Below are 20,159 nucleotides of genomic sequence, written 5' to 3'. Positions count from 1 at the left end.
ATCAATTGAACCCAGGAGGCAGAGGTTGCAGTGAGATGAGATCATGGCACTGCGCTCTAGCCCGAATAGAGTAAGACTCTGTCTCAAAAAAAAAAAAAAAAAAAAAAAAAAATTAGCTGGGTGGGGTGGCAGGAGCTTGTAGTCCCAGCTATTCTGGAGGCTGAGGTGGGAGGATGGATTGAACCCAGGTATTGGAGGCTGCAGTAAGCTATGATCATGCCACTGTACTCCAGGCTGGGTGACAGACCAAGACACTGTCTCAAAAAAAAAAAAAAAAAAAAAAAGAAGAAGAAGAAGAAGAATGAAGTAGAAGGGCTCAGATAGGTAAATCTTTAGGGAGGGAAATATAATGAATCCCAAAGCCAATTTACACATTTAAGGTAGAGCTACTGAACACTGCTGAGTACCAGACTCTGAGCAGAGAGTCCTGGGCACACAAGGTTGAGACAAGCATAGCCACATTACCAGGGAGAAGGCCCCGAAAGGGGCCTAGGTATGTAGTGCCCAGGAATTCAGAGGAAACAGAGAGCACTTGTAGCTGAGGGCTCCAGGATGGCTTCCCAGAGGAAGGAACTCCAAGCTGGGACTTGAAGAAAGCTCTTGCCCAGGTGTGTTGGCTCACACCTGTAATCCCAGCACTTTGGCAGGCCAAGGTGGGTGGATTACCTGAGGTCAGGAGCTCAAGACCAGTCTGGCCAACATGGTGAAACTCCATCTCTACTAAAAATACAAAAATTAGCCGGACATGGCTGAGGCAAGAGAATCTCTTGAACCCTGGAGGTGGAGGTTGCAGTGAGCCAAGATCGCACCACTACACTCCAGCCTGGGTGACAAAGCAAGACCCTGTCAAAATAAAAGAAAAAAGGCCGGGTGCAGCGGCTCACGCCTTAATCCCGGCACTTCGGGAGGCCAAGGTGGGTGGATCACTTGAGGTCAGGAGTTCAAGACCAGCCTGACCAACATGTTGAAACCCCATCTCTACTAAAAATACAAAAATTAGCTGGACGTGGTGGTGCACGCCTGTAATCCCAGCTACTCAGGAGTCTGAGGCAGAAGAATTGCTTGAACCCCAGAGGCAGAGGTTGCAGTGAGCTGAGATCGCGTCACTGCACTCCAGCTTGGGTGACAAGAGACTGTCTCAAAAAAAAAAAAAAAAAGAAAAGAAAAGAAAAGAAAAAAGCAAGGCGAGGCTGGTCAGAATGGTTAGAAGATTCTAGAAGAAGGCGAGACTCCTGCAGGTAACAGGGGTCATTATGGGATTTAGCATTAGTTTCAGACGTGCAGATCTACAGATTTACACCCGCAGATCTCTCTGGGTTGGCCCAGGGACCACTAGGAGAGGGGTAAGGCAGGGAAACCAATCAGGACAGTCAGAGAAAGAGACAATGGGGCTTTGGCAAAGCAGGGGTACTGAAGTCCAAGAAGACGGGGGTGATGTTGAGGACCGTGGGGGTTGGGGGGTGTGTTCCTAGGACCAGGGAGCCATGGTGTGGGCAGAGGGGCCAATGCTCTTCCTCACTCTGTTTCAGCCAGCGCCCTACAGCCCACTCCACTGACCTTTCCAGGTAGGTGCCCCGTCCCGCCCTTCCTCACCCTCACCTGTCCCCCAGGTACTCCAGTCTCAGACAGGCAACCACGGGAAGTGATGACTAACCAGCTCCCCTTGACTCTAGATGCCCCCATCTCAGGGGAGCTGTAGTCTCCCCATTTTCCAGAAGGGATTGATCCCAAGGTTCCCATGGATTCATGGCAAAGTCAGTAACCTGGCTGGGTCCTGTATCGCACGTCTGTGATCCTAGCGCTTTGGGAGGCCAAGGCAGGAAGATCACTTGAGCCCAGGAGTTTGAGACCAGCCTGGGCAACATAGTGAGACCCCGTCTCTACCAAAAAAGAAAAAAAAAAAGGACATCCTGGAGTGGGCATCCTAGAGGTTGCACTCAGTGACCCCTTGGTGCCAGCTCCACCCTCTTCACAGAACTGAGGCTGGTGGGGGGCCCCAGCCGCTGCCGGGGGCGCCTGGAGGTCATGCATGGTGGCTCCTGGGGCAGCGTCTGTGATGATGACTGGGACGTGGTGGATGCCAACGTAGTGTGTCGCCAGCTGGGCTGTGGCCTGGCGCTGCCTGTGCCACGGCCCCTTGCCTTTGGCCAAGGCCGAGGCCCCATCCTGCTGGACAACGTGGAGTGCCGCGGGCAGGAAGCTGCGCTGAGTGAGTGCGGCAGCCGTGGCTGGGGCGTCCACAATTGCTTTCACTACGAGGATGTGGCTGTCCTGTGTGATGGTGAGTGGAGCCCTGGGACCTGGGGGGACAGACAGACAGACTGTGGCAGGCAGCAGGGCTGTAGGCTAGATAAATGAAGGGACTTCCCACGGGTAAGGCTGTTCCATGCAGATCAGGCCAGAGGCTACGATGCCTGGTGCCGGGGAAGAGTCCCAGCCTGGGTCCCAGGGATTATTCTGGGTCATTGCCTGACTTTGGACCAAAAGGAAACCAGCACTACTGCTTCCACGTAAGGCTTTGATTGTGCCAGCAGAGCCCCTCTCCCTTTAAAAAAAATTTTTTTTGGAGGTTTTGGAGATGGGGTCTCACTCTTTGACCCGGACCAGAGTGCAGTGGTATGATCATAGCTCACTGCAGCCTCAAACTCCTGGGCTCAAGGGATTCTCCCGCCTCACTAGCTGGGACTACAGGTGCAAGCCAGCCCGCTGGTTCCCCTGTCCCAGTTTTAAAAGCAGACAATCAGCCGGGCACGGTGGCTCATGCCTGTAACACCGGCACTTTGGGAGGCCAAGATGGCAAGACTGCTTGAGCCCAGGAGTTTGAGACCATCTTGCGAACATAGCAAGATCTCATCTCTACGAAAAATCAGAAAAATTAGCAAGGCATGGGGGGGTCCCCACTACTTGGGAGGCAAAGGAGGGAGGATCGCTGGAGTCTGGGGGGTCAAGGCTGCAGTGAGCTGTGATTGTGACACTGCACTCCAGCCTGGGTGACAGAGCAAGACCCTGTCTCAAAAAACAAAAAACCGACTATTGGGGTAACACTGGCCATGAGCTCCATGTGGCATAGAGCTGCAGTGGAAACTGAGAGCAGTGCTTCTAGTTTTCAAGAAAATCAGGGGGTCTCATGAAAACACAGATTGAGGCCCCAACCCAGAGTTTCTGATTCTGCAGCTCTGGGAGGGGCCTGAGAATCTGCATCGCTCACAGTTCCCAAGGGAGGTGAACTGCTTTAAGAACTGTGCTTTAGGGAGGCTAAGGCAGGAGAATGGCGTGAACCCGGGAGGCAGAGCTTGCAGTGAGCCGAGATTGCACCACCGCACTCCAGCCTGGGCAACAGAGTGAGACTCCGTCTCAAAAAAAAAAAAAAAAAAAAAAAGAACTGTGCTGCAGGCTGGGCACAGTGGCTTATGCCTGTAATTCCAGCACTTTGGGAGGCCGAGGCAGGTGGATCACCTGAGGTCAGGAGTTTAAGACCAGCCTGACCAACACGGTGAAATCCTGTCTCTCTACTAAAAATACAAAAGATTAGCTGGGTGTGGTGGCAGGTGCCTATAATCCCAGCTGCTCAGGAGGCTGAGGCAGGAGAATTGTTTTAACCAGGGAGGCGGAGGCTGCAGTGAGTTGAGATCACACCATTGCACTGCAGCCTGAGTGACAGAGCAAGACTCCATCTCAAAGAAACAAACAAACAAACAAAAAACCGTGCTTTAGAGGAGTCCAGGACTCTGGTGTGGCCCCTCTCCTCTCATACCCCAAGGTTCCTGGCTGTGACTCTGTGTGGCCAGAGGCTCTGGGGGCAAGCGCCTTATGGGTCCATCCTCCTGCCCCTCAAACACCCTGTGGTGTGAGGATGGAGAACAGAAAGACCCCTTTATCCACCCCATGTCCTTTCCAGAATTCTTGCCAACGCAGCCCCCAACAAGGAAGATGTTAACCAGTAGAGCACCTCCTACAACACCGCCGAATGGAAAAAGTACGTAAGCATAATGTGGGCAACACCTGGGTTCTGGGACAGGAGTCTCTCACACTCTGTCCTAGGCAGTGGGAAGACAGGGATTACAAATTGAAGATTGAAAGTTAGAGAAAATGGCTGGCCGCGGTGGCTCATGCCTGTAATCCCAGCACTATGGGAGGCTGAGGCCAGCAGATCACTTGAGGTTGGGAGTTTGAGACCAGCCTGGCCAACATGGTGAAACCCTGTCTCTACTAAATATACAAAAATTAGCCGGGCGTTGTGGTGGGTACCTGTAGTCCCAGCGACTCGGGAGGCTGAGGCAGGAGACTCGCTTGAACCCAGGAGGCGGAGGTTGCAGTGAGGTGATATCATTCCACTCCACTCCAGCCTAGGTGACAGACCGAGACTCCATCTCAAAAAAAAAGGAGAGCGAGAGAGAGAGAGAGAAAGAGAGAAGGAAAGAAAGAAAGAGAGAGAGAGAGAGAGAAAGAAAAGAAAGAAAGAGAAAGGAAAGAAAGAAAGAAAGAAAGAAAGAAAGAAAGAAAGAAAGAAAGAAAGAAAGAAAGAAAGAAAGAAAGAAAGAAAGAAAGAAAGAAAGAAAGAAAGAAGGAAGGAAAGAAAGAGAGAGAAAGAAAGAAAGAAAGGATGGCTGGGCGCGGTGGCTCAAGCCTGTAATCCCAGCACTTTGGGAGGCCGAGACGGGCAAATCACGAGGTCAGGAGATCAAGACCATCCTGGCTAACACGGTGAAACCCCGTCTCTACTAAAAAAATACAAAAAAACTAGCCAGGCGAGGTGGCAGGCGCCTGTAGTCCCAGCTACTCAGGAGGCTGAGGCAGGTGAATGGTGTGAACCCGGGAGGCGGAGCTTGCAGTGAGCTGAGATCAGGCCACTGCACTCCAGGCTGGGCGACAGAGCCAGACTCCATCTCAAAAAAAAAAAAAGAAGAGAGAGAGAGAGAGAGAGAGAGAGAGAGAGAGAGAGAGAAAGAAAGAAAGAAAGAAAGATGGAAGGAAGGAAGGAAGGAAGGAAGGAAGGAAGGAAGGAAGGAAGGAAGGAAGGAAAGAAAGAAAGAAAGAAAGAAAGAAAGAAAGAAAGAAAGAAAGAAAGAAAGAAAGAAAGAAAGAAAGAAAGAAAGAAAGAGAGAGAAATACATTTAGAGAAAATGGCCGGGCACGGTGACTCATGCCTGCAATCTCAGCACTTTGGAGGCAGAGGCAGGTGGATAACTTGAGGCCAGGAGTTCATGGCCAACATGGTGAAACGCTGTCTCTACAAAAAATACAAAAATTGGCCAGGCATGGTGGCACATGCCTGTAGTCCCAGCTACTTGGGAGGCTAAGGCAGGAGAATCACTTGAACCCGGGAGGCAGAGGTTGCAGTAAGATCATGCCACTGTACTCCAGCCTGGGGGACACAGTGAGACCAAAGAGAGAAAATGAGTGAGGGGTGAGACTGGAGCTTCATCTCACAGGAAAGTCAGATGAGCCCAAGAATGATGATCATGACTAGAACAAGAAAATGAAAAGTGCTCTAAAAGAGGGACAGTGAAAGAGGCAAGGAAGTCCAGAGGTGGAAGAGGGTCCCGTTCCTCAGGAGATCAGGGAGGGCTTCCTGGAGGAAGAGGTGTGGGCGCCTTATCTTGAGGATGTCTTCTGCAGTAGATGAGAAAGCAGCACGTCCCAGGCTGCCAGGAGACAGGGAGCAGGGTAGGGGGGTTGGTTTTAGGCAGGGATGATACCGTGATCCCACAAGCCACCCCCAGTTCTGGACCAAGGAGGCGGTACCCTGGGCAGCAGGGTGAGAAGATGCCCACGGGTTGTAGGTCCTGGGATACCGGGCCGCCTTTGCGGTTTGGACGGGAGCAGAGGCCAGTGGGACATGTGCCCTGCCCCCGCCCCTGTCCCCAGGTGAGGGCAGCGTGCGCCTGGTAGGGGGCGCGAACCTGTGTCAGGGCCGAGTGGAGATCCTGCACGGTGGCCTGTGGGGCACCGTGTGTGACGACGACTGGGGGCTGCCGGATGCTGCTGTGGTCTGTCGTCAGCTGGGCTGCGGAGCGGCCATGGCCGCCACCACCAACGCCTTCTTCGGCTATGGCACGGGGCACATCCTGCTGGACAACGTGCATTGCGAAGGCGGCGAGCCCCGCCTGGCAGCCTGCCAGAGCCTGGGCTGGGGCGTGCACAACTGTGGCCACCACGAGGACGCGGGCGCGCTCTGCGCAGGTGCGGGCTCTAGGGGCTGTGGGCGGTGGGCGGTGGGCGGCGGGCGGAGGCGGGGCAGGTGGGCGGGGCCCTGCGCCAATGCTGGAGGAGGAGGCTTGAGTGGGCAGGTGGATGTAGAGTGTGCTTTGGCTGTCTTGATGCTCCCCAGAGCTCCCCAGGCAGCCTCCAAAATTACTTGTATCTCAGTACTGTACTGGAAGTGCCTCCGAATATCCCAGAACTCCTCGTGGTACACTCCACGGCTATGTAACAATACTGCACTAATCCAGCCTGGCCAACATGGCGAAAATTAGCTGGGCATGGTGGTGCACGCCTGTAATACTAGCGACTTGGGAGGCTGAGGCAGGAGAATCGCTTGAACCCAGGAGGCGGAGGTTGCAGGGAGCCGAGCTGACGCCACTGCACTCCAGCCTGGGCGACAGAGAGAGACTCTGTCTCAAAAAACAAAGAAACAAAACAAAACAAAAACTGCACTATTGCTTCACCAATACTCAATAATTCTATAGCAATATCCCAAGGATGCCTCCAGAACGTTCCAGCAAGTACTGTTCCTGGACCACTTTAGAGTAACATTCTAGAATTGCCCCAGAGATATTCCAGAATTCTCTAATGCTCACAGAATTACCTAGCACAACCCTCTGTCATTGTGATGCTCTAATAATAGTATTTTCTCCCCACCTGGGCCCTCTCCAATTTGGGAGGGTTTCTCAGCAAAGAGGAATTATAGGGCCAATAATGCTATTTCACAGATGGACTCTGCTCTATAAGAGATCATAGTGGTTGCCCACAACTCATAATTCATAGCAAACTAAGGGCAATGTGTATAGGTGAGAAAGCTGAGGCACAGAGAGTCAGAGCCTTGCCCATGATCACACAGTTGATGCAACGCAGGGGAGCCCCCAAATTGAGGCTTAGTCCAGTAGGATTTTTGGTTTCCCTCAGCAAAGGATTTAAGGGCCAGCTGGTGTTAGCAGCTTTCATTGACACGGCAGTGCACAGCAGCAGCAGAGACCCTGCTCCTCGCTGAGCAGGGCTACCCCATAGGCAGTGTGCCCAGAGTAGCAGCTCAGAGACAGGTCTGCAGTCATAATTCTATTTACTTTCAAGTATATGCAAATTAGGGGACAGATGATGCAGATATTTTAAGAACTAGAATGGTAATTTTTGGGTTGTCTATGTTGCCATGGAAAGGTAACTCCAGGTGTTGCCACGGCAATGGTAAACTGACATGGCACACGGGTGGGCGTATCTCATGGAGAGGCACTCCCACCCCATCCCTGTTTCAGCTAGTCCTCAATTTGGTCCAGTATCTGAGCCCCACCTCCCGAGTTGAGTGAGCCCCCACCCCGCCCCATTTCCCTCTCAGAGATTAGTTTGTTTGTTGTTTTTTTTTTTTTGAAACAGAGTCTCGCTCTGTTGCCCAGGTTGGAGTGCAGTGGCGTGATCTTGGCTCACTGCAAGCTCCACCTACCGGGTTCATTCCATTCTCCTGCCTCAGCCTCCTGAGTAGCTGGGACTACAGGCACCCACCACCATGCCCGTCTAATTTTTTGTATTTGTAGTAGAGACAGGGTTTCACTGTGTTAGCCAGGATGGTCTTGATCTCCTGATCTCATGATCTGCCCGCCTCGGCCTGCCAAAGTGCTAGGATTACAGGCGTGATCCACTGCGCCCGGCCTGAGATTAGTTGTCTTTTTGTTTTTTTTTACTTTAAGAGGGGCTATAGAAGGGCAGAATTCTGTCTCAGTGACCCCTGCTAACCCTGGGCATGGCCCTTGCCCTGCTAGCCTTGTTTTCTCTGTAAGAGGGGGATAATGGCCCGGGCACGGTGGCCCACGCCTGTAATCCCAGCACTTTAGGAGGCTGAGATGGGTGGATCGCCTGAGGTCAGGAGACCAGCCTGGCTGGTGAAACCCTGTCTCTACTAAAAAAATACAAAAGTTAGCCAAGCGTGGTGGCGGGCGCCTGTAATCCCAGCTATTTGGGAAGCTGAGGCAGGGGAATCGCTTGAACCTGGGAAGCAGAGGTTGCGGGGAGCTGAGGTTGCGGCGAGCTGAGGTTGCGGCGAGCCAAGATTGCAGCATTGCACTCCAGCCTGGGCAACAAGAGTGAAACTCCGTCTCAGTGAAAAGAGGAGGATAAAGGGAACTCAGGACTGTGTATGGTCCTCCCTGATGGGCAAGGCCTTCTGTACTCCATGTCCGTTGGACACAGTGGGCTTCTGATGAGAACGTGGGACATTGGAGAGAAATGAAAGCGTGTCTGTGAGAGCCCTGTATAAACTGAAGTGTACACCTCACAGCACAAGCGAATTACAACGACTATCAAAGTGGGGACAGGCCTCCTTAGACCCCCGCTGCAGCTGGGCTACCAGACCTGGAAGTAACATCTATTCTCTCCTCCAGGGAGACCCTCCTATCCTCCCCTGACAGCCCATGGCTGACCAGGGACCAGAATCTCAGCCTCTGACCCTGCCCCTTCTCTCCTGCCCTAGTCCTGGGTCCCCCAACGCTCACAGCACTGCCATCCTCGGCCACAAGAGAGGACTGGGCTTGGCACACAGATCCATCCGGTAAAGAGCTCAGCCCTCCAGGCGGGAATGTTAGGGGCACGGTGGGTGTGGCTGGGAACTGGGAAGAATGTTCTGGATCCACAGGCGGGGGCCCTGGCTAACAGGCCAGGGCTTTGGCCAGATGGTGCAGAGGTGGGTGAGAGAATTATGAGCAGACGGAGCAAGGATGATGAAACTCAGAGCTCTGAAAACTTCAGCGGGGTGGGAGGAGGCAGTAAGAGATTTCTTCAAAGCACAGAAGTAAAATTTGGGATGTGGGTGGTGGCTCACTCCTGTAATCCCAGCACTTTGGGAAACAGGCGGGAGGATCGGTTGAGGTCAGCTGAAGACCATCCTGGGCAACACAGCTAGACCCTGTCTCTAAATATATATATATTTAAATTGCCAGGCATAGTGGCTCACGCCTGTAATCCCAGCACTCTGGGAGGCAGGAGAATCGCTTGAGCCTGGCAGGCAGAGGTTGCAGAGCGCCCAGATTACACCACTGCACTGCAATTTGGGCGACATAGCGAGACTCTGTATCAAAATAAATAAATAAATAAATAAAACAAACTAGCTGGGCATCGTGGCTTGCGCCAGTCCTAGCACTTTGGAATACCGAGGCAGGAGGATCGCTTGAGGCCGGGAGTTCTAGGCTGCAGTGAGCTATGATTGCATCACTGCGCCTCTGTCGATCCCGTCTCGAAGTTAATTTTTTTTTTTTTTCAATGGGACGATGCTGAGATTGGGAATTGAGAGGACCTTACGAGGGGGTCGATTGAGATGAAGGTTGAATCAAGGTTAGCAGTGCAGTTGAAATTAGGATAGGAACTATCCCTGGACCTGAAGTTAGGGTAATACATAGAATTAGCTTTCGGTTCATTCAACCAAGTTTCCCGGAGATCCCAACGTGCGCCAGACAACGCGGTGACTCTGGGGTTGCAGCTGAGTGGGGGTAGGGGTGTGGTAGGGTTGGGGGGTCTTGGTAGGCGTCCCCGTGCCCTGCTGCAAGACAGAAGGCCTCCTCGTTCCCTACGAACGCTCTAGATGCTCTGTCTCCGCAGCTACAGGAGTTGGCCCCCAGCCTTCCCGGGAGACGGCATTGCTCACCACCGCCGCCTGGGCCGCGGGGAAGAAAAGTAAGTGGCGGTGCCCAGGGTCTGCGGGGGGTGGGGGAGGGTACGGCTGGGGCTCTGCCCGGGAGCCGGCAGCCCCAGCCCAGCCCCTCTGGCCGCGGGCCTATGCACCCCGCAGGCGGGCGGCTGCGGCTGGTGGGCGGCCCGGGCCCGTGCCGCGGCCGCGTGGAGGTGCTGCACGCCGGGGGCTGGGGCACCGTGTGCGACGATGACTGGGACTTTGCGGACGCGCGCGTGGCCTGCCGTGAGGCGGGCTGCGGGCCCGCACTGGGCGCCACGGGCCTGGGCCACTTCGGCTACGGCCGCGGCCCCGTGCTGCTGGACAACGTGGGCTGCGCCGGCACCGAGGCCCGCCTGAGTGACTGCTTCCACCTGGGCTGGGGCCAGCACAACTGCGGCCACCACGAGGACGCGGGCGCGCTCTGCGCAGGTGAGGCCGCCCGCGGGGTCGCGCACTGCGGCGTGGGAGGGGCGGGGCGGGGCCGGGCGCGGCCTGGGCGGGGCCACGCGTGAAGCCTCTCTGCGGCACTGCCGCCCGGGGAGCATGCGCACTCCGCAGAGGGGCGCCGCCCCGCCGTCCGTGCGCCCTGCGGCTGCGCGGCGGGGCGGGGCCGGAACGGAGAGCCTGCTGCAGTGGAAAATGGGGCGGGACCTGGGGAGGGCCGCGTGGTGCAGCGGTGAGGGGCGGTGTCCGAAGGTCAGGGCTAAGGCCGATCCCTGTTCGAGAAAGCCATCGAGTTCCTAAAGGGCGGGGCCGTTTGCTCCCGGCTAAACCTAGACCCAGCAAAACTCTATTAGGCAGAGAGTGGATCACCCTTACCAGAGCTAGCGTGTGACCTTTGGATGGAATCAATGGAAAGGGGTGTTTGCAGTTTGGCAGAACATTGTGAAATTCATTGGTTGTTGTGGGAATTGATGTCTTCGCCCTCATTTGGTGCCCCAGGGCTAGTAGGCCCTACTTCCCATAGTTTGGGCCACAAAAGGTTCTGCTTTGGGGCGAAGGTTTGGAGAGGCACAACCCCTATTTCTTTTTTTTTTTTTTCTTTTGAGACAGAGTCTTGCTCTGTCACCCAGGCTGGTACGATCATAGTTCACTGCAGCCTTAAACTCCTGGTCTCACGCAATCCTGCCCCGCTCAACCTCCACCGTGCCTGCGTAATTTTTGTATTTTTTATAGCGATGAGGTCTCGCTGTTTTGCCCAGGCTACTCTCGAACTCCTGGTCTCAAGTGATCCTCTCACCTTGACTTTTTTTTTTTTTTGTCCCGAGACAGAGTCTCAGTCTGTCACCCAGGCTGAAGTGCAGTGGCTCACTGCAACCTCCACCTCCCAGGTTCAAGCGATTCTCCTGCCTCAGCCTCCCGAGTAGTTGGGACTACAGGCGCATGCCACCATGTCTGGCTAATTTTTGTAGTTTTAATAGAGACAGGGTTTCACCATGTTGGCCAGGCTGGTCTACGAACTCCTGACCTCAGGTGATCCACCAGCCTCGGCCTCCCAAAGTGCTGGGATTACAGGCGTGAGCCACCATGACCAGCCTTACCTTGACCTCTTAAAGTGCTGGGGTTACAGGTGTGAGCCACTGCCCCCACCCAGTGACACAACCCCCATTTCTGATCAAGGGGAGCAGTTCTTCAGGAACCTGTAAAGTCCTTTTTGTCCCTAGGACAGGCTTTCCTGGGGTGAGCAGGAGGGAACCTGGCCCTAAGGAACATGCTCCCCATTGTGACAGCCACCTCTTATCTCTGTCCTTCCTGAACCAGACCCAGAGGAGCTGGGACTGCAAGTCCAGCAGGACGGTTCTGAGACCACACGGGTGCCCACTCCTCGGCCCAGAGATGGTAGGTGCCCATAATCCCCTGAAAGTGGGTGGAGGCATGAGGGTCTGAAGGACATGGATTGGGGGAGGTCACAGCCTGGGTTATAAAGCTCAGCAGATTAACACCAGGACCTGGAAGTCTTGTCCTTTTGGTTGGTCTCAGGCCTCCTTTGTGGGAATATGGTATCCAGAAAGAAGGAGGTGAGCTTTAAACTAGAGATATCTGGAGATTCCTAGAGGTGAGATCAGAATGAGGGGATAAGGATCCTGTCCTGAGCAGAGCAATAAAAAAATTCAGAATGTAGTTCTGGGAGCCCAGGGGGTTGGGGGAGACCATGGAGACCATGATGACCTCCAGGGGACACCATAGGATGTAATCACAATCTCCAAACAACCGGCCTGGGGCTGGGGTACTGGGATTACGAGCAGAGGACCAGGGAGAGAGCAGACATAAAGCACCCAGCACACATCGCGGATCACTCAAAAATGTTTGCGCACTTTCTCCCAGTCCTGAGACTCTGGATCTGGACTAATGCTCATCTTATTTATTTATTTGTTATTTTATTTTTTTGAGATGAAGTCTTGCTCTTTCACCCAAGCAGGAGTGCAATGGCACAACCCCCACCTCCCAGGTTCAAGCGATTATCGTGCCTCAGCCTCCCCACTAGGTGGGATTATAGGCATGTGGCACCACACCCAGCTAATTTTGTTTGTGTGTATTTTTAGTAGAGACGGGGTTTCACCATGTTGGCCAGGCTAGTCTCTAACTCCTGACCTCAAGTGATCTTCCAGCCTTGGGCTCCCAAAGTGGTGTGATTACAGGCATGAGCTTTTGCATCTGGCCCCATCTTATTTATGTTTGAGACAGTCTTGCTCTGTCATCCAGGCTGGAATTCAGTGGCACAATCATGGCTACTGCAGCCTTGACCTCCTGGCCTCAAGCGATCCTCCTGCTTCAGCCTCCCAAGTACCTGGGACTACAAGGCACACACCACCACCACCACGCCCAGCTAATTTTTATTTTTTTGCTTTGTTTTGTTTTGTTTTTAGAGACAGGGTCTTGCTATGTTGCCCAGGCTGCTGTCCAGCTCCAGGGCACAAGCAGTCCTCCCTCTTCAGCCTCCCAAAGTGCTGGGATTGCAGGCATGAGCCACCGCACCCAGCGCCAATTTTTTTTTTTTTTTTTTTTTTTTTTTTGAGACGGAGTCTCGCTCTGTCGCCCAGGCTGGAGTGCAGTAGCGTGATCTCAGCTCACTACAAGCTCCGCCTCCCAGGTTCACACCATTCTCCTGCCTCAGCCTCCCACGTAGCTGGGACTACAGGCGCCCGCCACCACACCCAGCTACTTTTTTGTATTTTTAGTAGAGACGGGATTTCACCATGTTAGCCAGGATGGTCTTGATCTCCTGGCCTTGTGATCTGCCCACCTTGGCTTCCCAAAGTGCTAGGGATTACAGGTGTGAGCCATGGTGCCCAGCCAGTGCCAATCTTACTTTAATTTAATGTGTCTGCCTTCACCTAGTGGCTCCTAGGACAGTGCTCAGAGTGTCTCAGACCTCTCTTTACTCCCAACCTGGCCTAGCTTGGGAGTGGCCCGGCATGGACCAGCCCCTTCCAACCCAGCCCTTGTCCCCCCACAGGGCATCTACGTCTGGTCAACGGAGCCCACCGATGTGAGGGGCGTGTAGAGCTCTACCTAGGGCAACGGTGGGGCACTGTCTGTGATGATGCTTGGGACCTGCGGGCAGCTGGTGTCCTGTGCCGCCAGCTGGGCTGTGGCCAGGCCCTCGCAGCCCCTGGTGAGGCTCACTTTGGCCCAGGCCGAGGCCCCATTCTCCTGGACAATGTCAAGTGCCGTGGGGAAGAGAGTGCCCTGCTGCTCTGCTCTCACATCCGCTGGGATGCCCACAACTGCGACCACAGTGAGGATGCCGGTGTCCTGTGCCAGCCTTCATGACCCAGCCCGCTCTGCACACCACCTCTTCTTCCGGGAGCTGTGATCTGCCCTCCCTCCTCCAGGAAGCCCTCCTCTTGTGACGACTACAGCTCACTTTGCCCCTTCTTCCCTTGCCTGGGAGAGAGCCTACCCAAGACAGTACAGTCCTGCATGGGGGAGCCTGGCTGTACCCCCATCCACTTACTGCGTGACCTCAGCCTGTCATCGACTATTGTGAGCCCAGTTCAGTGAAAGCTCCCATGGTTTTGCTCAGCCAAAACCAAAACGAGGGGAAGAGAAATGATTCCTAACTCTTCTCTTTGGTGGGGCTCTTTTTATAGCGCCAGACCCTGCCTTCCTTGCCCTAGATCCAGGAGGCTCAGGGGCTCTTTAAATGGGGTATCTCCTCTTCCCCCAATCCATCTTGGGATCCCCAAGAAGAGGGAAGGCAGGAGGGGCCTACATCTCTTACCTTGGGCCCTCAGGGGCTACAGAGGAACCTGGGTCCCTGCCCTGCCCTGCTCCGCGAGGGCCTGGACTCACTCAGATGGTGCTCAGCTGGACAAGGGGACTGGGGGAGGGGCCAAAGCAGGGACAGTGGCCCCTCCCTGCAGCTGGCAGCATCTCTGATTTATGCCGTCCCCACCACAGAGCCTCCACTTTGCAGGAGCAAAGAACCCTGGGGGCCTGTAGCCACCCGTTCATAGGTGCCAAGTCAATAAAGCATTGTCCCCCGTCTCTTGTAACTGAAGTCACGGTCTGAGCACAAATGCATTCTCTGTGGCAGCAGGAGAGACTCTGGGCAGGACTCTCCGGAGGAAACAGGGTTTGGGATGGAGGACAGTTCAAGAGCATCATCCGAGAGCTCTCAGCAGGTCCATCGCATCCTGGAAATGCTGAGTCATGGTGTCAGGCCTCCATGGCCCCTAGGGAGTCCCTTAACCCAACTCCTCTCTCCTTTCACATATATAGAAATCAACATCCAGCAAAAGGAAGCAGCTTGCTCAAGGCCACATAGCAAGGCATTGGAGTCACTAGAGGAGAGAAGAATTTTTTTTTTTTTTTAAGACAGAATCTCACTCTGTTGCCCTGATGAGTGCAATGGCACAAACTCGGCTCACTGAAACCTTCGCCTCCTGGTTTCAAGTGATTCTCCTGCCTCAGCCTCCTGAGTAGCTGGGACTATAGGGATGCGCTACCACACCTGGCTAATTTTTGTATTTTTTGTAGTGACTGGGTTTCACCATGTTGGCCAGGCTGGTTTCGAACTCCTAACCTTAGGTGATCTGCCTGCCTTGGCCTCCCAAAGGGCTGGGATTACAGGTGTGAGCCACTGCACCTGGACTTTTTCTTTTTCTCTTTATTTTTTGAGAGACTGAGTCTTATTCTGTCACCCAGGCTGGAGTGCAGTGGTCTTCATAACTCGCTGCAACCTCTAACTCCTGAATGCAAGCAATCCTCCCACCTCAGGCTCCCAAGTAGCTAGGACCACAGGCGCATGCTACTATGCCCAGTTGTTTTAAGATTTTTCTTGTAGAGATGGGATCTGTGTTACCCAGGCTGGTCTCAAACTTCTGGCCTAAAGAGATCCTCCTGCCTCGGCCTTTCAAAGCACTGCGATTAGAGGTGTGAGCCACTGTGCCCAGCTAAGAAAAAATTCTTTCTTCGGTTTTGTTTTGTTTTTTGTTTCTTGAGACAGAGTTTTGCTCTTGTTGCCCAGGCTGGAATGCAATGGCACAGTCTCAACTCACCGCAACCTCCGCCTCCCGGGTTCAAGCGATTCTTCTGCCTCAGTCTCCTGAGTAGCTGGGATTACAGGCATGCGCCACCATGCCCGGCTAATTTTATATTTTTAGTAGAGACGAGGTTTCTCCATGATGGTCAAGCTGGTTTCGAACTCCCGACCTCAGGTGATCTGCCCACCTGGGCCTCCCTAAGTGCTAGGATTACAGGTGTGAGCCACTGTACCCGGCCTTTTTTTTTCTTTTTTTTTAAAGACAGGGTCTCACTTTGTTGTCTAGGCTGGACTACAGTTACATGATACCATGTTGGTTCACTGCAACCTCTGCCCAGGTTCAAGCGATCCTTCCACCTCAGCCTCCCAAGCAGCTGGGACTGCAGGTGCATGCCACCACACCCGGCTAATTTTTGCTTTTTTTTTTTTTTTTTTTTTTTTGAGATGCAGTTTCACTCTTGTTGCCCAGGCTGGAGTGCAATGGCATGATCTCAGCTCACTGCAACCTCTGCCTCCCAGGTTCAGAGCGATTCTCCTGCCTCAACCTCGTAAGTAGATGGGATTACAGGCGCCCACCACCACACCTGGCTAATTTTTTGTATTTGTATTACAGACAGGATTTCACCATGTTGGCCAGGCTGGTCTCAAACTCCTGACCTCAGGTGATCCACCTGCCTCGGCCTCCCAAAGTGCTAGGATTACAGGCATGAGCCACCTCACCCGGCCAATTTTTGCATTTTTTGTAGAGACACAGTCTTACTATGTTTCCTGGCTGGTCTTGAATCCCTAGTTTCAAGCGACCGACTGGCCTGGACCCACCAAAGTGCTGGGATTACAGGTATTAGCCGTCATGCCCAATCCCTTCTTTTGCTTTGAGACAGTCTTGCTCTGTCAGTCAGGCTGAAGTGCAGTGGTGCAATCATGATTCACTGCAGCCTCGACCTCCCAGGCTCAAGTAAGCCTCCCACTTCAGCCTCCCGAGTAGCTGGGACTGTAGGTGTGTGCCATGACACCCCGATTTTTTTTTTAAGTTTTTTTTTTTTTGCAGAGAGGGGGTCTCACTATGTTGCCTAGGCCAGTCTCAAATTCCTGGCCTCAAACAATCCTCCCACCTCTGCCTCCCAGAGTGCTGGGATGGCAGGCCTGAGCCACTTTGCCTGATCTCTCATCTCCCTGTGTTGACTCTATGTCTGCCTCCTCCATCTTTTAAGGCCTCTTGTGATTATATTAGGCCTACCTGGGTAATCCTGGATCATCCTCCATCCCGAGATCCTTAATTTAATCACATCTGCAAAATCCCTTTAGCTGCATAAAGGAACATATGCATAAACTCCAAGGATTAGGGTACGGGAATATTTAGGGGCCAGTATTCTGCCTCCAACAGGCTCCAAATTGGGGTCATGGCTCTCAGCCAGGGAGTGAGTTGGATGCTTTGGCTCCAAACTCCATCGGCTCCTGGCAGTCATGGCTTTGTCTCCATTTGTCAGGGAGTTCTCTGAGCTGTGTCATCGGAGGATGAGACCTGGAGAAATGTTTCTTGTTTTGTTTTTTGCAAGACAAGAGTCTCGCTTTGTCACGAGGCTGGAGTGCAGTGACGCAATCTCGGTTCACTGCAACCTCTGCCTCCTGGGTTCGAGTGATTCTCCTGCCTCAGCCTCCCAAGTAGCTGGGATTACAGGCACGCACCACCACACCCAGCTAATTTTTGTATTTTTAGTAGAAAGGGGTTTCACCATGTTGGCCAGGATGGTCTTGATCTCTTGACCTCGTGATCCACCTGCCTTGGTCTCCCAAAGTGCTGGGATTACAGGCGTGAGCCAGCGTGCCTGGCCAAGGCCTGGAGAAATGAAAGATGAAAATGCTATGAATTTGAGGAGCTGGAGCAGAGGGACTGTAAGGTTCTAGCTGCCTTACGGTCTCCAGCACATTCAGAAATTCTTTTTTTTCTTTTTAAATTGAGATCAGGGTCTCACCATGTTGTCCAGGCTGGTCTCAAACTCCTGGGCTAAAGCAGATCCTCCTGCCTCTGCCTCCAAAAGTACTGGGATCATGGCCGGGGGCAGTGGCTCACACCTGTAATCCCAGCACTCTGGGAGGCCAAGGCGGGTGGATCACTTGAGGTCAGGAGTTTGAGACCAGCTTGGCCAACATGGTGAAACCGTCTCTACTAAAAATACAAAAATTAGCCGGGTGTGGTGGTGTGCGCCTGTAATCCCAGCTACTCGGGAAACTGAGGCAGGAGAATCGCTTGAACCCAGGAGGCAGAGGTTGCAGTGAGCTGAGATCACGCCACTGCACTCCAGCCTGGGCAACAGAGCAAGACTCTGTCTCAAAAAATAATAATACTAAACAAAATACCAGATGATGGGCATAAGCCATTGTGCCCAGCCCACATTTGGAGATTCTGGTCTAGTCATAGCCATTCCAGCCACCACGCACTTCAGTTCTCTCTGTTGTCCTGAGAAACTTCACAGCTTCCCACCCCTGGAATCTCTTTCCTATCTAAGCAAAATACAATTACGTCTCAGCGTCCTCAGGGGAATTGATTCTGGTACCCTCTGAGGATGCCAAAATCCAAGATGTTCAAGTCTCTGATATAAAATTATGTAGAATTTGCATATAACCTATGTATATCCTCCCATATATATATATATATATATATTTTTTTTTTTTTTTTTTTTTTTCTTTGAGACAGTCTCGCTCTGTGGCGCAGGCTGTAGTGCGGCAGTGTGATCTCAACTCACTGCAATCTCTGCCTGCCAGGTTCAAGCAATTCTCCTGCCTCAGCCTCCCAAGTAGCTGGGACTACAGGCACGCACCACCATACCCGGCTAATTTTTTGTATTTTTAGTAGAGATAGGGTTTTGCCATGTTGGCCAGGCTGGTCTCGAATTCCTGGCCTCAAGTGATCCGCCTGCCTCGGCCTCCCAAAGTGCTGGGATTACAGGCATCAGCCAAGCCACTGAACCCAGCCGTTTAAAAAAAAAAAAATAGAGGCAGGGTCTTGCTATGTTGCCCAGGCTGGACTTGAACTTAGGGCTCGAGCAATCCTCCTGCCTCAGCCTCCTGAGTAGCTGGGACCACAGATGGGCACCAGCACACCCGGCCAAGCCAATTCTTATTTAACTTAGTGTCAGCTTTCATTTTCTCCCGATGATCTTCATGGACACCCCCTGTTGGTATGAACTGGGAGCCCTCATCCCACTCTGTACCTCCCTAGTGACCACACTCACCCTTGCACGAAACTGCTGCCTAGGCCGGGTGCGGTGGCTCACGCCTGTAATCCCAGCACTTTGGGAGGCCGAGGCGGGCGGATCGTCTGAGGTTAGGACTTGGAGACCAGCCTGGCCAACATGGTGAAACTGTCTCTATGAAAAATACAAAAATTAGCCAGGCGTGGTAGCAGGCACCCGTAATCCCAGCTACTTGGGAGGCTGAGGCAAGAGAATTGCTTAACCCGGGAGGCAGAGGTTACAATGAGCTGAGATTGTGCCACTGCACTCCAGCCTGGGCGACAAAGCGAGACTCCGTCTCAAAAAAAACAAAAAACAAAAAAACAAAAACAAAACAAAACAAAAACAAAACAAAACAAAACTACTCCCTGGACTGTATGCTGCACTAGTCCAGTGGAATGCTGAGGGCTAGGGCTGTGTGTGTTGTGCCTAACTTTGTGCACATGTAGCACACACAGTGGAGGCTCAAATAATATTTGCCAAGTAAGGCTGGGAGCAGTGGCTCACACTTGTAATCCCAGCACTTTGGGAGGCCAAGGCAGGCAGATCACGAGCTCAGGAGTTCAAGACCAGCCTGGTTAACCTGGTGAAACCCCGTCTCTACTAAAAATATAAAAATTAGCCGAGTGTGGTGGCATGGGCTACTCCAGAGGCTCAGGCAGGAGAATTGCTTGAACCCGGGAGGCAGAGGTTGCAGTGAGTCAAGATGGCACCACTGAACTCCAGCTCTGGGCGACAGAGCAAGACTCCATCTCAGAAAAAGAAAAAAAAAATTGCCAAGTGAATACAGCACATGCACAAATATTTATGAAGCCCTCTGTACTAGGCCAAGTACCATGCTGGCCTCTGGAGCTCCAGAGCAAGAAGAGGCCTAGACCAGGTTCCTGTTTGCCCGACACAGAGATGACCTTCAAGAGGAGAAGAGAGCCAGATGCGGTGGCTCACTGTATTCCCAGAAGTTTGGGAGGCCGAGGCGGGCGTATGACCTGAGGTCAGGAGTTCGCCAACATGGTGAAACCCCACCTCTACTAAAAATACAAAAATTAGCCAGGTGTGGTGGCAGGTGCCTGTAGTCCCAGCTACTCAGGAGGCTGAGGCAGGAGAGTCGCTTGAACCCAGGAGGCAGAGGTCGCAGGGAACTGAGATCGCGCCACTGCACTCCAGCCTGGGCAAAAGAACAAGACTCTGTCTGAAAAAGAAAAAAAAAAAGGAAAAGACAAATGTCAAGGCATTGACCAAATCAGTGAACTAGATCATCTGACCTAGTGATTAGTGCTTCAAAGAAAATAAAGGCCAGGCGCAGTAGCTCATCCCTGTAATCCCAGCACTTTGGGAGGCCAAGGCAGGCAGATCATTTGAACCCTGGAGTTGGAGACCAGCCTGGGCAACATAGCAAGACCCGCCTGTCTCTACAAACAATGAAAAAATTAGCTGGGTGTGCTGGCTCTCTCCTGTAGTCCCAGCTACTTGGGAGGCTGGAGTGGGAGGTTCACCTGAGCCCTGGGAGGTTGAGGCTGCAGTGAGCTATGGTCTGCCACTGCACTCCAGCCTGGGCAACAGAGTGATA

General features: G+C 53.0%; 1 protein-coding gene across 3 annotated transcripts in view; it reads left to right on the top strand.

Moving 5' to 3' along the window:
- The window catches only part of SSC4D (scavenger receptor cysteine rich family member with 4 domains), a 58,852-nt gene extending 44,477 nt beyond the window's left edge, over positions 1-14,375 (top strand). For all 3 annotated transcript variants that reach the window (XM_073012710.1, XM_073012708.1, XM_073012709.1), the window contains 9 exons: positions 1,530-1,565; positions 1,976-2,281; positions 3,899-3,976; positions 5,869-6,183; positions 8,678-8,755; positions 9,799-9,873; positions 9,989-10,300; positions 11,633-11,710; positions 13,329-14,375. In XM_073012710.1, coding sequence (XP_072868811.1) covers positions 1,530-1,565; positions 1,976-2,281; positions 3,899-3,976; positions 5,869-6,183; positions 8,678-8,755; positions 9,799-9,873; positions 9,989-10,300; positions 11,633-11,710; positions 13,329-13,645 — 1,595 coding nt within the window. In that variant the 3' untranslated portion in view covers positions 13,646-14,375. The remainder of the gene's footprint in view (positions 1-1,529; positions 1,566-1,975; positions 2,282-3,898; positions 3,977-5,868; positions 6,184-8,677; positions 8,756-9,798; positions 9,874-9,988; positions 10,301-11,632; positions 11,711-13,328) is intronic.
- Positions 14,376-20,159: the final 5,784 nt, after the last annotated feature.

Source organism: Chlorocebus sabaeus, chromosome 28 (assembly GCF_047675955.1).
Source record: "Chlorocebus sabaeus isolate Y175 chromosome 28, mChlSab1.0.hap1, whole genome shotgun sequence".
NCBI lineage: Eukaryota > Metazoa > Chordata > Mammalia > Primates > Cercopithecidae > Chlorocebus > Chlorocebus sabaeus.
The sequence above is the reverse complement of the archived record's forward strand: the minus strand, read 5'-3'. Positions and strand labels throughout refer to the sequence as shown.